General features: G+C 37.4%; 3 protein-coding genes across 3 annotated transcripts; 1 reads left to right on the forward strand and 2 right to left on the reverse strand.

Annotated features, from left to right (window-relative positions):
- Window positions 1–133: 133 nt before the first annotated feature.
- On the reverse strand, window positions 134–2,596 carry GCK72_020571 (uncharacterized protein; the record flags this gene model as incomplete). The annotated part of the gene is made up of 4 exons (XM_003099402.2): window positions 134–397; window positions 450–714; window positions 1,749–1,962; window positions 2,311–2,596. The coding sequence occupies 4 exons, from the start codon at window positions 2,594–2,596 to the stop codon at window positions 134–136; spliced, it is 1,029 nt and encodes a 342-aa protein (XP_003099450.2).
- Window positions 2,597–4,125: 1,529 nt separating this feature from the next.
- Window positions 4,126–6,863, reverse strand: GCK72_020572 (uncharacterized protein; the record flags this gene model as incomplete). The annotated part of the gene is made up of 3 exons (XM_003099382.2): window positions 4,126–4,341; window positions 5,632–5,805; window positions 6,396–6,863. The coding sequence occupies 3 exons, from the start codon at window positions 6,861–6,863 to the stop codon at window positions 4,126–4,128; spliced, it is 858 nt and encodes a 285-aa protein (XP_003099430.2).
- A 1,325-nt stretch (window positions 6,864–8,188) lies between these two features.
- GCK72_020573 (uncharacterized protein) lies at window positions 8,189–9,186 on the forward strand (the record flags this gene model as incomplete). The annotated part of the gene is made up of 4 exons (XM_003099330.2): window positions 8,189–8,458; window positions 8,520–8,708; window positions 8,774–8,944; window positions 8,989–9,186. 4 exons carry the CDS (start codon window positions 8,189–8,191, stop codon window positions 9,184–9,186), a joined length of 828 nt encoding a protein of 275 aa, XP_003099378.2.
- Window positions 9,187–14,635: the final 5,449 nt, after the last annotated feature.

Consider the following 14,635-nt stretch of genomic DNA (forward strand, 5'->3'; position numbering starts at 1 on the left):
ATGTGACCTTTTGAAAATAAGTATTTTTTGTGTTATTAGGAAGAAATTCCTAATTTTTTTAAGTTGTAAAAATCGAGTGAAAATGAGTGATTGCATCAAAGCTATAAACAAATTTATCAATCAAATTTATTTGTCATTGAGATTCTGCATCTCTGGAAACTTCTTCCGGAGCAATATGGACTCTTGACTTCCCCCGACAGTGGAAACAAGCAAATATTTCTGAGACAGCATTCCGATAACTTTGAACAAAGAAAAATATGGGTAACGGGTCCACAACTGGGTATATCGCATAGACAAATGTCAATACAGTAGCCAACGGCTTGCAGTCTATTTCGAAAATTGGGCAGAGAAATAGAACACCGAATGGGACGAAGAGCAGAAGAACTGGGATCACTGTCTGAAATTCTTGAGATGGCAAGGAAGTGCGCTCCACCGCGCACTGAACAAACCTGAGCAATCAATGCCTTGAGTAGCTGCACTTGCAACCCTTTTCCATAATTTGAAGATGGAAATTGTTTGATTTTTCCCACGCTTTTCACACCGACATAGAGTACGATGCAGAATGGGATCGACATGATTAACAGGTATAAGATGAGACCGATGCCACATTTCGCGTTGAAAAGTTTTTGACCATTTTCGTCCAGCGGGTAGAAGAGAGCAGCGGCGTATGCAGAGCGGTTGATATCCATGTCGAAGGCTTCTCGGATGGCGGGGCTGAAAATTTTGAAAACTGAATATCCAGAATTTTCAGGTTTTTAGACGCGAGGAATAAAGAAAAGTCCTATTCATCAGATTGGTAGAAAATGAAATCCTCTGTCGAATGAGCCAGAAAACGTGAATTTTGGTCTGAAATTGACTCTTTTGAAACAGAAAAATCAATTTTCGGAGAAACGAGTATACATTTTTTGGCAGAAACATTTTCGAACAAAAATTGCAGGAGATGTACTCAAAGTCGCTCTGAAACTATTACATTTTTTGAAAAAAAAAATGGCTGAACTGTCTGAAAATTTTATTTTTCTGAAAACCTCTGTTTTTGAAAATCTCATTTTTTAACCCCGTTTTTTTAATTTCAAAAGTGTTATTTTTTGATAAAATTTCAGGTTTTCTGGCTTATAAGATAGAGAATTTATTTTTGTACAATTCTGATGGAATACCTTTTTACCAGACTTTTCACGGGCCGGGCCGGGCCAAAATCAGGAAAAATCTCGGCCCGGCCCGGCCCGGCCCGCTCGGCCCGTTTTGAAACAGTTTTTCAAAACATATTGTGTTTTTGAACTTTTTTTGGAAATTAATGGAAATTTTGGAAAAAGTTTTTTGAAAAAAGTATAGTTTTCGAATAAACATGCAAAATTGAATCAAAATGTGAATATGTATGATAATTTAAGCATTTTTACTCTGTTTTTCGAAATTTTTTTTTTATTGGTAAAAATGGGTACACATTTTTGAATCCGGACCGACCTGAAAACCTGAAAATATTGCACTTTCAGCGGGAAAAATAAAAAATTTCTTGCAGTTCTTTTTCGCAGTGTGGGTGACCGTTCTGTATTTTATTTTTTTTGTGAAATAAATTGTGAAGACATTAACATGCCTCACAATGAAAAGGTTCGTTATAGACAATGTATCATACACTCAATTTCCGCATGCTTAGATATTATACTTCACCTGCGCCATGAAGTATTTCCGCCTAACAATGTCTGACCCATACTCAGAATGTGAGGTCAATGAACAAAAAGGTTTCTTGTCCTCACCCGATATACGCTGATGTCACTGGCGCCATTGGGAACAGGAACCATGAGACAAGGGTCCAACTGACACCTCCAAGTATTGGGATCGAAAACCAGATGGGAAGAAATTTCTTATCGAAATACTTGATCCTTCCGTGTCTTTCCAGTGCGAAATATCGATAGATGAAGTGGATGGCAATACCGTAGATAATGACTCCGAAGCAGCCAGCCATAGCGCCTGGAATCCAAAAAAAATTGTATGAATTTAGCACGTAGTTCAAAAAATTTATCCAATTTTTTTGTGTTGACAATGAGAATTTTTGCTATTTTTGATGAATTCGATATTTTTGAAAAATTTCACTCCCTATTGTTCGTAGATGTTATAAGTACGCGATTTGGCTGAGCGGCGACTCAACTGGCAAATCGACAAGTCGTGTGCAAACGCGCTTCACTAGACTTCCGGTTTCACGTGTACTAAATATGACCCTATGGTCAATACCCCCTGGCAGGTGAATTTATTACACCCAAACTTTTTAGAGGTGACGTTTGTATGTGAGTCATGTGAGAAAACAAATTGATGACTTACAAATCATAACACCAGCGAAATCCATCGACAATTCCCTATTCCTCAAATCCATAATCATAAAGAATGCACTTTTATGAGTATGAATCACGGGTCTCACGAAGATATCCATCGATGAGAACATGATAGAGCAGCAGCAGAAAAACACCATAAGATGACGATAGTTTCCCATTTTCTTGGCGGATTTTGTGATGATTAGGATAATTAGAAAAGAGTTGAATAGTACTGACAAGATTACAGAAGCGATTTGAGTGTTGGTTTTGAGGAGTTCGAAGGTTTCCGGTCGCATTGCTGAAATGATAAAATAAGTTGATGGAGATCAAAAACTCAAAAAAAATACACGAAAGTTATTGGATTAGACTGATAAAATAGATTTACTCTGGTGGTGCTCAGGGTGTTTGAGGCAGGTGAAAAAAGAAATGAAAGTTGTTTTTGGTTTTTTGAGTTGCCAAATATTGAGCTACATATTTGAATGAAAGACAAATTAAGATTCAAAGTGAAATCAAGTCTGATTCAATAGAAATTCTAATCTTTGATCATTGGAGGAGTAAAAACATTGGAGGAGTGAAAATAAAGGAATTACTGGACTGGAAAGTGTTGAACTTAATTTAAAAAAATAAGATTAAGGGATTATGACGGAGAAAGAAAAAAACTTGGTCGCTTGGTAAAAAGAATAAGTCTAAGATTCTAAGTTCATGCGAACTAGATATTCTTCAGAAAAGATTTATAATGAGCATAGCGTGTTAGCTTTATTAAAAACTTACAAGTTAATCTATAAACTTTCTGGTCTGTAGTTTTGGTTCCGAATTTTCTAGAAAAGTCGTTACAATATTCATATTCAGCTTGCCAAGAGCTTTCAGAAAAGTATAAACAAGTCCATGTTCCTAGCAAGTTGGGTCTCACAACAAAAACTACCGTAGCCGAGATTACTGTTGTTTTCGTGGTGAGACCTTAACTGTTCAAAACCTAGTCTTGTTTATACTTTTCTGAAGCGTTTTAAAGAGCTGAACCTGAAAATTTAAATTTTTCCAAACGTCCTGAAGCAGACAACTCAGGAAACTCTGAAAATTTATTTTCACATAATATTCAAGTTTTTTGGGCCAATTGATTGAGAATTCAAGTTGGAAAATATGAATAAAGAAAATTGAAATCACAGACAATGATACTGCGCTGAAAAAAATTCTAGAGCTCCTCCACTATGACACAAAGAAATAGCAGCTAATGAGCTCGATACAAACTGAAATTTATACCACGAGTATAATCGGAATGTACTCATTTCCCTCCCCCGAGGAATTCAGAAGGCGTTTTCAGTTTTCGGCTCTCAGAAAACTACAAAATAGAAATTGACTCGAAAACAATGTTATGGGGAATGTAGGAAAAATTTTACTGCAAAACTAGGTTTTGTTTATATAAATACAAGTTTTCTTCTCGGAATACGTATTGGCACGGTGCCAAAAAAGACTCGGCTGAGTGCCAAAAGTTGTTTCATTCATTTGTCGTATCGTTTGACGCGTAGCTCACATAACCGCGACGCGTACGCGTTGCGACTCGAAAAATATAAATCGGTTTGTTGCGGACCTGTTTTTTACTTCTGACATCCGACTTCATGTTAAGAAGTTTTACTTTCTAGCCGTCATGCGATAAGAAGAACTGACACAACTTCCGTAATAATTTCCGTGAGAACGGAAGTTGTATCATGACGGATTGTGTTCGCGCCGTGTTATCTACTACAATTCTCTATCAAGAACATACAATTAGTCATTTTGTAATTTTCATTTATTTCAAAGATCGAAAAAGTCTTCATAGGAAACAAAAAAATTATTTAGCAAATGAAGAATTTTTCAAAGTGTTCGCCACATTCGCATGGATACCCAAAACCAATGTAGTGCCACCATCTGCCACAATATTCTGTCCGATGATGTATTCAGAAGAGTCACGGTCAGCTAAGAATGCAATAGTTTTCGCAATGTGCTCCGGGCGGCCAGCAAACCCAACTGGAATGGATGACCGGTTGGATCCAATCTCGTCGTAGAACTGAAATAGGAAAACTTTTTTAAAGGGGGATGGAACTATTTCCAAAATATTTGATTTTTTATATGGTTCGACGCAGCATGGATGGGCCAATCGAAAATCCTCTTGGAGGTAGGTCCGAAAATCGATCTAAAAGAAGTTATTCGCGAAAAGAGGGCCAAAAGGGAGGGTTTCGTGGTGCTCTTTTCTACCTAGTTCAAGGGTGAAAATTCTCATGGTGCGCGTGAAAAAATATAAAAGTAGAATAAAAACGTCAATCTTTTTCTCAAATGAGAATAATTGAGAATTGAGAAGGAGAAAAATGTATGAACGCTGTTTCTATGACATAGATAAGTAAGTACTTTCTGTCAGACTTGTCACGGGCCGGGCCGGGCCGGACCGAAATTGGAATTTTTTCGGCCCGTGGTTTGGCATTCAAAAAATTTTTGCGAGTTTTTGATACCAAACTTCTCGGTTCACCGGATTTTCGGTAACTGGAGCCATTTCAGTTTTCTGTTGCAAAACACACAAACCCTCTTTACATCTCGACATGGAAAAAGCATTTTGAAACTAATTGACTTTGCGCCAAAACTTGGAGTTTTCTACTGCCAACTCAATTCCAAATAGTTGTGCGGTTCACGATTCCGTTTTTTTATTGATGAACTTGTTCAATACCACAAAATGCACAACAAAGTCTGCCATCAATATTCAGAAACAAAAAATCAACAAAATTTGAACAATAAAAAAATAACAAAAACGAAGGATGAATATTCCAACCATAGGATAATGAACTTTCTTGATGCATAACTAGCTCTCGATTGAATCTTGAAGTATAGTCAAAAATTCGACATTTTTGGAAAAAAATTCAAAAAAATTTAGTTCAAAACATTTTTGAATTTCAAACCACGGGCCGAAAAAATTCCAATTTCGGTCCGGCCCGGCCCGGCCCGTGACAAGTCTGACAGAAAGTACTTACTTATCTATGTCATAGAAACAGCGTTCATACATTTTTCTCCTTCTCAATTCTCAATTATTCTCATTTGAGAAAAAGATTGACGTTTTTATTCTACTTTTATATTTTTTCACGCGCACCATGAGAATTTTCACCCTTGAACTAGGTAGAAAAGAGCACCACGAAACCCTCCCTTTTGGCCCTTTTTTCGCGAATAACTTCTTTTAGATCGATTTTCGGACCTACCTCCAAGAGGATTTTCGATTGGCCCATCCATGCTGCGTCGAACCATATAAAAAATCAAATATTTTGGAAATAGTTCCATCCCCCTTTAATCCAAAGTTTGATATTTGATAGCCTACCTTCTTAGCTTCCTCCTTAGTGAACCCAAACTCCGACTCGTGGAATCCTGTCTGCACGATTCCAGGATTCACAGTGTTTACACGGATGCCTTCTGCGATGAGGTCGATTGCAGCACTTCTGGTGTACTGGTCCAAAGCAGCTTTTGCCATCGGGTAGTAAGCAAGGAGGGACCACTGGAAAATATTTAAAAAAATTGTTTGTAAAAAGCAGAAATCACAACATTTTAAAATTATATGATATGTGTCATCTCATTTTGTGAACGTACTTGATGATTTTTCAAATTTTTATCAAATTTTCAAACTTGTCCAAATTTCGGGCCGGGCTGAGATTTTGCTCGGCCCGGCTTCAAGAAATGGTACTTTTTTTAAAACCAAATGTTTTGAATTAAAAACAAATTATGTTTCAAAAAGCCAATTTCTTGGTGCATAAATAGTTTTTGATTGAATTCTGAAGTGCAGTCAAAAGTTCGACATTTTCGGAAAAAATTTTAATTCGAAAAATTTCAAAGTTTTGTTCAAAAAATTTTTGAATTTCAAACCCCGAGTCGACGGGACCGGCTCTGGGCCGAGAAATTCCTATTTCCACCAGGCTCGGATGGCCTGTGTTTGCTAATTCTGAACTATAGGCGAAAATTTGAATTTTTTCGGGAAAAGTTCAAAGAAATTAAAAAAAGACTAATTCTAAATTTTCGCGTAAATTATCCGGGCCTTCGGACTAGGCCTAAGGCCCATCTTTGACAAGTACGATTTAATATTCTACTCACCCCAGCTTTCACCGCTACAATACTCGAAACATTGACGATATCTCCCTTGGTGGCTGCCAGATGTGGACGAGTCTTCTGTGTCATTTGGATCACGCTCTCCACGTTTATCTTCATAGTCTCCTCGTAGGTCCCAAGACTCTGACTTATTCCTATCTTGTTCTCGGGGTCCTTGATTGAGGCACCAGCATTGTTCACTAGAATATTCAGTTTTCCAAACTTCTCCAATGTCTTAGCAATTAGGTCATCTTGTCCGGAAGGCAAGGTGATATCAGCTGGGACAATCAGAAAATGAGATTCAGGGATTCCTGCATCTAAAAGTGCTTGTTTGGAAGCCTCGAGTCGTTCTGGATTCCTTCCGGTTACAGTAACCTTGGCACCTTCTTTAGCGAATAATAGAGCAGTTGCTCTACCGATTCCATTAGAGGAACCAGTGATAATTGCAACTTTTCCTTGGAAACGGCCAGACATGTTTGCGGTAGAACAGAGGAAGGTTTTTAGCATTTTATACTTTTGAAATGATGACAATTATAAATTTGTCAACTTGTCTGCCCCGCCTTTGAGTTCACGTGAAAACTTTTGATTTTCAGTTGAGAGACAGAAAAGTGTTCTCTGGTCGAGGGTAAAATTTTGATCTCCGCAGATATTGCTATCTTCATCATTGACACAAGTGATACGCAGGATGGGTAACAGTTTTGTGTCTCGACACAAAACAGAATTGTCATCATTTTGGTTGTGAAGAGAAATGATAACAGACCAAGGAATCAAAATATTACAGACATTGTTTCGATCCTGTATACTGAACATAAATGCTCGTAATCTCAATATTCTTATAGCAATTTTTCAGAAAATCAGTCAGGAAGATAAGATATCATTCTGTCAACAATTCACTATGAATTACCAGCCGTAAAGGTTTTTTTTGCATTGTATAATCTGGCAAGTACAGTAGTCGATTTTTGGTAGATAGGGTTAGTTGAAAACAGCAAATTTTGAGAAAGAAAGAGACTTTCACCAAATTTTTAGGATTTGTATTCTTTTTTAGAAATCCTCTCTTGGCTCCTTTGCCATAAGCCTCCGTTGCAGCCTCATCTCAGCAGCCAATGGAATCCTGCATTGGCATTTTGTCTACCGGTAAATGATATTATTTTAGTAGGTTTTGTTTAGTACTTTTTCTTTTGAGGCAAATTTTCCCTTTACAGTCAAAATGTCCTTGAGTTTTACTTTATATCGTTTGGGCTTGTTCTCACAGATATTCCGAAAAGTTTTTGATAAAGGCGTGAACAAGTTCAATATACTGATACATACCTAGTTTTGAATGAAGCGAGACTGGAAGTCGTTTAAGATTCTGGGATTGGTAATTTGACTGCATAGCTTATTTCAATTTATTCTGTTCTGATATATTTTGAACATTGATAGTTGTGAAGCCACAAGATGGAACATTCTTGAGCGAGAAAACGAAAATCGTCCAGAAGCAACTGATAAAAGTTTTGATCCTCCTGGCATCCAAATTCATGATACTCTGTTTTTGTCCTGAATGTATTTTTTTAATCTCAACACTTCGAGTCCATTTTTGAACCTGGCGGCCTGAACCAGTTGATTCTGATGTGTGCTGCTTTTTGAACTTTTCAATCTCGGCTCTCTTCTAGGGAACCACAAAACAGGAGACGCAGAGATGTCTAGAAGCACACCAACGAATATATAATTTTGTGTCCAGCACAATTTTGGACACATATTTTTCGTATAAAGGCTTCACTAAATCTCCTTCTTCTTCTTTTTCAAATTTTTCCTCCAAAACTATGAAACGCTTTTCTGGAAAAACTGTCATCATCACTGGCTCTTCCAGCGGTATCGGCCGAGCCACTGCTATCCTATTCGCTAAACAAGGTGCCCAAGTGACCATTACTGGTCGGGACGCTGAAAAACTCGAAGATACAAAAAAGGTTATTCTGAAGGTAACATGTAAACCACACGATTTGAATATCGTAGTGGCAAATCTAACGGACCCAAGTGGCTTGGATGAGATAGTGAAATCGACGTTGGACAAATTTGGCAAAATTGATATACTGGTGAGTTTCATTAATTTTTATTGAAAAAGCATCAAATCTAGAATATATACTACATTTTCAGGTGAACAATGCCGGTGCCAATATTGCCGATGGAACCACAAACACAGATCAATCTATCGAGTTGTACCATAGAACATTCCAGATAAACTTCCAGGCTGTGGTAGAGATGATTAAGAAAACGAAGAATCATCTGATCAAGACAAAAGGAGAAATTGTAAATGTATCAAGTGTAGCTGGAGACTCTCAAGCGGTAAGACTTTACTTAAAAATTTTAAATCTGCAAATCTGGAGCATTCCAAAAACTCATTTTTCCAGCTCTCCGCAACTCCATACTACTCTTCTGCCAAGGCTGCATTGAACCAGTATACCAGATGCGTCGCCTTGGATCTTATTCAATACGGGGTTCGTGTCAATTCTGTCAGTCCTGGCGTAGTATCGACTGGTTTTCTCGGAGCAATGGGTCTACCGGATGACGCAAAGGGAAAGGTAAGTATGGGGTAGTCAATAGAAATTTCACGAACATTTTCCAGGTTGAATCCTTCATGGCTTCTAACAAAAACTGTATCCCCGCAGGAGTCTTTGGGAAACCTAATGATATCGCCGAAGTGATTTTGTTCTTGGCGGACCGTAAGCGCTCATCTTATATTGTCGGACAATCGATAGTCGCCGATGGAGGAACTAGCCTAGTGACCGGAATGCAAGCCTATGATATTCAAGATATGATTTGATATACTTTAAATTTTGAACTGTGGCAAACAAATTATTTTTCCATGAAGATAAAGACTCAATTCTATGTTTCGGTACCATATTATTTATGTAATAAATAAAAAGTTTATTATTCTTGCGTCCTGTATCATAACTACGTGTTTTCCTTTATATAGTTGGAGTTGTTTTAGAAAAGGTTTGCTAGCTTGAAAAGAAAGACAAAAAAGAAAGGTCCCACCGAGATTTGAACTCGGGTCGCAAGATTCAGAGTCTTGAGTGCTAACCGCTACACCATGGAACCGGCGGACGTTCCCTTTTTCTTCTGTTAATTTCTTTCTTTTCGTTGGCTTCCGTTGTTGTATAATCTCTGCAGCATATTCGGATTTTAACTATATTACCATTTGCGTATACTGTAAATGCTGTGTTATAACGGCATGCCGTTATATTTTTCAACTGCCTCCCAGAGAAATTTTGAGGTTTTAAAAACTCATTAAATTTAAACGAAAAACCTTTTTTGGGCATTCTTTTCGTTGATCAAGACGTTATCAATCACGCTGCTTCTAATCAGAAACAATAAAAAACACCGGGTATTCCTATTCATGGATTCTGAGTATTGATGGGGTGCCGTTGTAATACAGGTGCCGTTATAATACAGTATTTACGGTATGTATAATAGGTGCAGTACCGACCATAAATATGTCAGATTTCGCCCTTTTCAGTTGCACATGTCCAACTTTGGGAGTGTGTCGTAGTAACACTAACCGTCCCACAAAATACATTTTTTATGGAATCGAACAGACCAAGAGTATAACTCCATTTTTGTAGTTGACAACTTTTTTGTACGGACACTCCCTAAAGAATTGTGGTCACTTTAAGGGGACGGCTCAAAAATCATTCTATTTTGCACTGAAATTTGGCGATTTGAGGGAGAACTTAGTTTGTCGATATGTAACTCTCTAGGGAGTATCCGAACAAAAAAGTTATCAACTACAAAAATAAAGCTCTGCTTTTGTTCTGTATGGTTCATACATAATTTACTTTGTGGGACAATCATTGATACCGTAACACCCTCTCAAAGTTGGCCATTTTCAACTTAACATGACCAAACTGTATATCTTACTGCACGGGGCTGTGCTTCTATTTTGGTGAGCTAATTCTCCATAGCTCATTTCAAGTTTATTCCGGTATTCTGGTCAGAGAGATTTTCAGAATAATGCAGGGACCATGTAGTGCGGACTATGACTTCATGGGATATGAATAGCTGAGTCGTTTGGTATCCTGGCAACAAGAAACATCAAACTATGAATTCTAAGCCACGCCTCTTGACAGCTGATAATTTTGTTTAAAACTGAAGTATTTTAAAACTAAATTGAAAAATTGTTGCATGAAATGCTTATGCATCACCCCATTACGTCTTCACCGCCTTCCGAAAATGAGACTTCTTTCTTCGACACCATGGGAAATTATTCAATGTTAAGTCTAATGTCTGACTCAACTATCTTGTTGTGTATCTACGGTTTTGTGTTTGTTGTGTTCTCTTTTGTAGTCATCACATCATTAATAGTTTTCCCATTGTTTCTTCACCTATACGATAGCCAGCTAGAAAATTGGAGAAAAGTAAGAAAAGAGATTACGATGAAGCACTTTTTGGTTTTTCAGGATGCGGAGTTCTCACTGCTAAGTCACTTGTTTTACGTCCTGAGAGCTTTCCATAAAAAGCTTCTGATTTTAAGTGCAATTTTTATTCCTGTGGTAGCTTGTCTGTTTCTTGGCAGAAGCACTTTGCTACTTGGATTCTCGAGGTAAATAGAAATCTTCAGATAAATACCTTCTATATAATTTTTTTCAGGGTTATAGCATTCATTTTAAACGTGAAAATGATCATTGTCAGCTATATTGTTGGTTTGTTCGGTCAAGTTTACCAGGTTATGATTGCTTGTGAAATGATTAGTCAATCATTGGGAAATAAAGACTTGAAATCTACGACAGGAGATTTGATTGGAGTACAACAATTGAATAGAAAGCGACACATTCAAAATTTGTATCTGATATTTCTGGCGAGAGACTTACTCGTATCTCCAGTGTTTTTTTACAAGTGGGATGACGATTTCAAGTCGAAAATAGACGGAACAAAATACGAAACTTTGATTTTACTGGCACGTCTTGTAGATGCAGTAGGTGCAGCAGATGAAAGCGAGATATATCTATTTTAAATTCAGGTGACTCCATATGCCTTGCACTTTCTGGTCCCCGTATATTTTTCTGGCAAGCCATTTTTGTGTCAGCTTACTCTCCGGTTATAATTATTGTAAATTCAATTTTGGGTGTCTTAGTTTACACTGGATTGGCGCCTGATGTGGTAGGGAACTACTGTAAGAATCTCCTAATTATCTTTTTTGAGGTATTTACTCTCACAAGTCAATTAACCAAGTATGTGATACCCTTGCTAATTCAATTGGCCACTATTCTTTGTTGTAAAATAATTGAAAAGGAGAAACGGCAAGTGTCACACTCAGTTGGTTATTTGGACGCTTCGCAACCAGTGGTTTCGCAATTTCCTGGTTAACTAAAACACGTTATCGTTTACCATGTCGTCCAGGTGATTTCCCTGTGTATGTCGTCAATAAAGGTCTAAAATTTTATTACACATTATAAAAATTCATAAAAATTCAGCCTGTTGTCTTACTAACAGTCGACAATGAATACGTCAGCTGAGAACCCGGACGCAATAGAATTCTAAGGATCCTTTCACAGAACATATAATAGAAAACATCTCGATACGGCTTATGGACTACAATCATGATTGTTGTAGACAACAATCCATGAAATGCAGTCACAATAAAACAGAAATTATTGACTGCTTGGTTGAAATATCCGGAGTACATTGAGAAGACGAGATAGTTCAGAGGAAAGATCAGGATACAGATTGGCATGGTGGTCTGAATGCTCTTTTTTTTACAAATTGAAAACAATTGACCTATTTACATACCTGAATAAAAATCGCTCTGAAAAATATTTTCTGCAATTGAACCGTCTGGTTCGAGACATTCATCAGTTGGGATCTTCCCTTCATATTTCTATGAAGTAACCGGGCAAATGTGACAGATGTCCCTGTGACCAACGCAATCATAATAACCAGAGTGAAGAAAAACAAATGAAAATCTGTAGATAACACAAAGAAATCAGAGTTTGATGTGTATTCGAGGAGAGCTGGGGTTTTCTGAAAATACAAATTTTGAAAGCGTGTTGGGGTACCTCTGATTCCAATAAAATCTCGAATTTTGTAGCTTCGTTTTTGTGGTGGACAACTTTTTTGTACGGCCACTTCTCGAACATATACAGGTTGTGAATCTCCATATAGCATCTAGACAGAAAATTTCTTAACTATAAAAACATGTCATAAGGTTTGATCTACATATGAAAATTGATGTCATAGAGCGGTTTTCGAAAAAATGTTCGGTCCAAATTAAATTTTTCAAAACGAATTTTTGGACGAAAATTTTTCGGGTAGTTTTCGAAAAAACCGGTCGAAAAATTTTGGAAATTTCTACTGCATTTGTCAAAAATAGAGTAACATTGTGATTTTTCGTTTTTTCTAAATTTTTCCTTATTTTGTACCCAAAAAGCTGCAGGGGGTCTGTTCTTGAAATAAATGCAGTTTTCATACAAATTCAGAATTTTCGTCTCCGAAGAACTCTTTTTTTCAGACAGTTTTCATGAAACTTTTTTTCGAATTTTTTGGGTTTTGCGGTCAAAATTTTTCGAATTAAATTTTTTTTCGGTTTACGAAGTTTTTCGAAAACTTCCCGGGAATGTTTTTTCGCACAGCCCTGACCGTGATATCATAAAGATATTCTTCATTTTTCCCTGAAATTCGCTAAAATGTTTAAATTGAGTCTTTTCAAATCTGAGTACACTCCAGTGATGAAATTGAAGATCATAGTCGCGTAGATCAAAAGATGAGATTTGCTCTCCTCTCACCTCCAAAACCTCCTTCATCGCTTCTTTCTGATCCGGAATACTGAAATAACAGGGCAAAAAACACGAGAAAGACGCCAAGTACAAGCTCCCCAGAAACGGGATCCTGAAGAATTTCCAAAATGTGTCACGAGCAAACAGTAAATAATAGCGATTCTCGAGAATCGCTGTGATGGAGACACCGACAGCTGAAATTTTTGATGATAGAGGTTTTTATTAAAATCAGAGATCTGAAAATACTTGGAAATAAAGTGACAATCAGGTAGAGTTGTATGGGTGTTGAAACTCCAAAAAATTTCAAAATACCAATAGATCGACCAACCAGAGCCGGGAATAAGACATAGGGACCTGTTAATAAACTGATAGTTAGGTCAAGGAGCACACTCCAAAAGTGCAAGTTGAGCATTGAAAATTTGACAGATTTCATTGTCGCAGGAGTCTTCAAAATGATACAGTATGCCCCAAATAGGTGGACCGGTACTTCTAGACACGTCATAATATGCAATGCGTTTGCTAGAAATTCTGGAGAATTCATATAGGGAAGGTGCATGGTGAGATACTGGAAATAAAAATAGCCAGAAGGAAATTGATCAGAAACTGGATTAGAATGGACAAAAACAGAAGAGAAAACACATTCCATTTCGCTCCATGAGTAACTGACGTACCCTATAGGCATTCATGTGTAAAGGTGATAAGAGTATACTTTATGAGAAAATTATAGCCTTTATCGGTGCCGATAATAAAGGGGTATTTCTTGAAAAACAAAACGAGTTGAGTATATAACAGGTGTTTTTCTATTCTTATTTCCACATGGCCACTCTATTTGCTTTGAACTTTCCACATATGAGGAAGCAAAAACGATAGGTCCCACCGAGATTTGAACTCGGGTCGCAGGATTCAGAGTCCTGAGTGCTAACCGCTACACCATGGAACCGACGGGACACTCCGGTCAGTTTGCCGTAGAGAAACTAGGTCGCCCTCCACTCCTCGATCAACATGTTTCATTGTGTACATAGGCGCACGGAGAGGGTCAGTTGATCGCCCGGTTCCATGGTGTAGCGGTTAGCACTCAGGACTTTGAATCCTGCGACCCGAGTTCAAATCTCGGTGGAACCTATCGTTTTTTGTTTTTTTGTTCTTTTGTTATGAGCATGAATTGAGTTACAGACAAGGTCTATTTACGTAAACTGCATTCTTCTAAGAATTCTAGATTCAAATTCATTTATTCAATTTTGTATCTAGTTTGTTCTACATCGTGACGTTATGCTCCCTGGCTACAAACTTCAAGGTCTCCGTGTCCAAATTTAGCCAAAAACATCACATTTCGGTTCAATAGCCCGAAGATGATCGCGATTTCTGCTATTTTGCTCAAAATATAAATTACAAAAACTTTATATACAACATCCTTTGAAATACATAAAATGTCGATTTTGTGGTCCAAAAAAATACAGAAAAAACGGTAAAGCTTGACAAGCATGTCAAAATTTCAGAGAA

The sequence above is a fragment of the Caenorhabditis remanei genome, chromosome V (assembly GCF_010183535.1).
Source record: "Caenorhabditis remanei strain PX506 chromosome V, whole genome shotgun sequence".
NCBI lineage: Eukaryota > Metazoa > Nematoda > Chromadorea > Rhabditida > Rhabditidae > Caenorhabditis > Caenorhabditis remanei.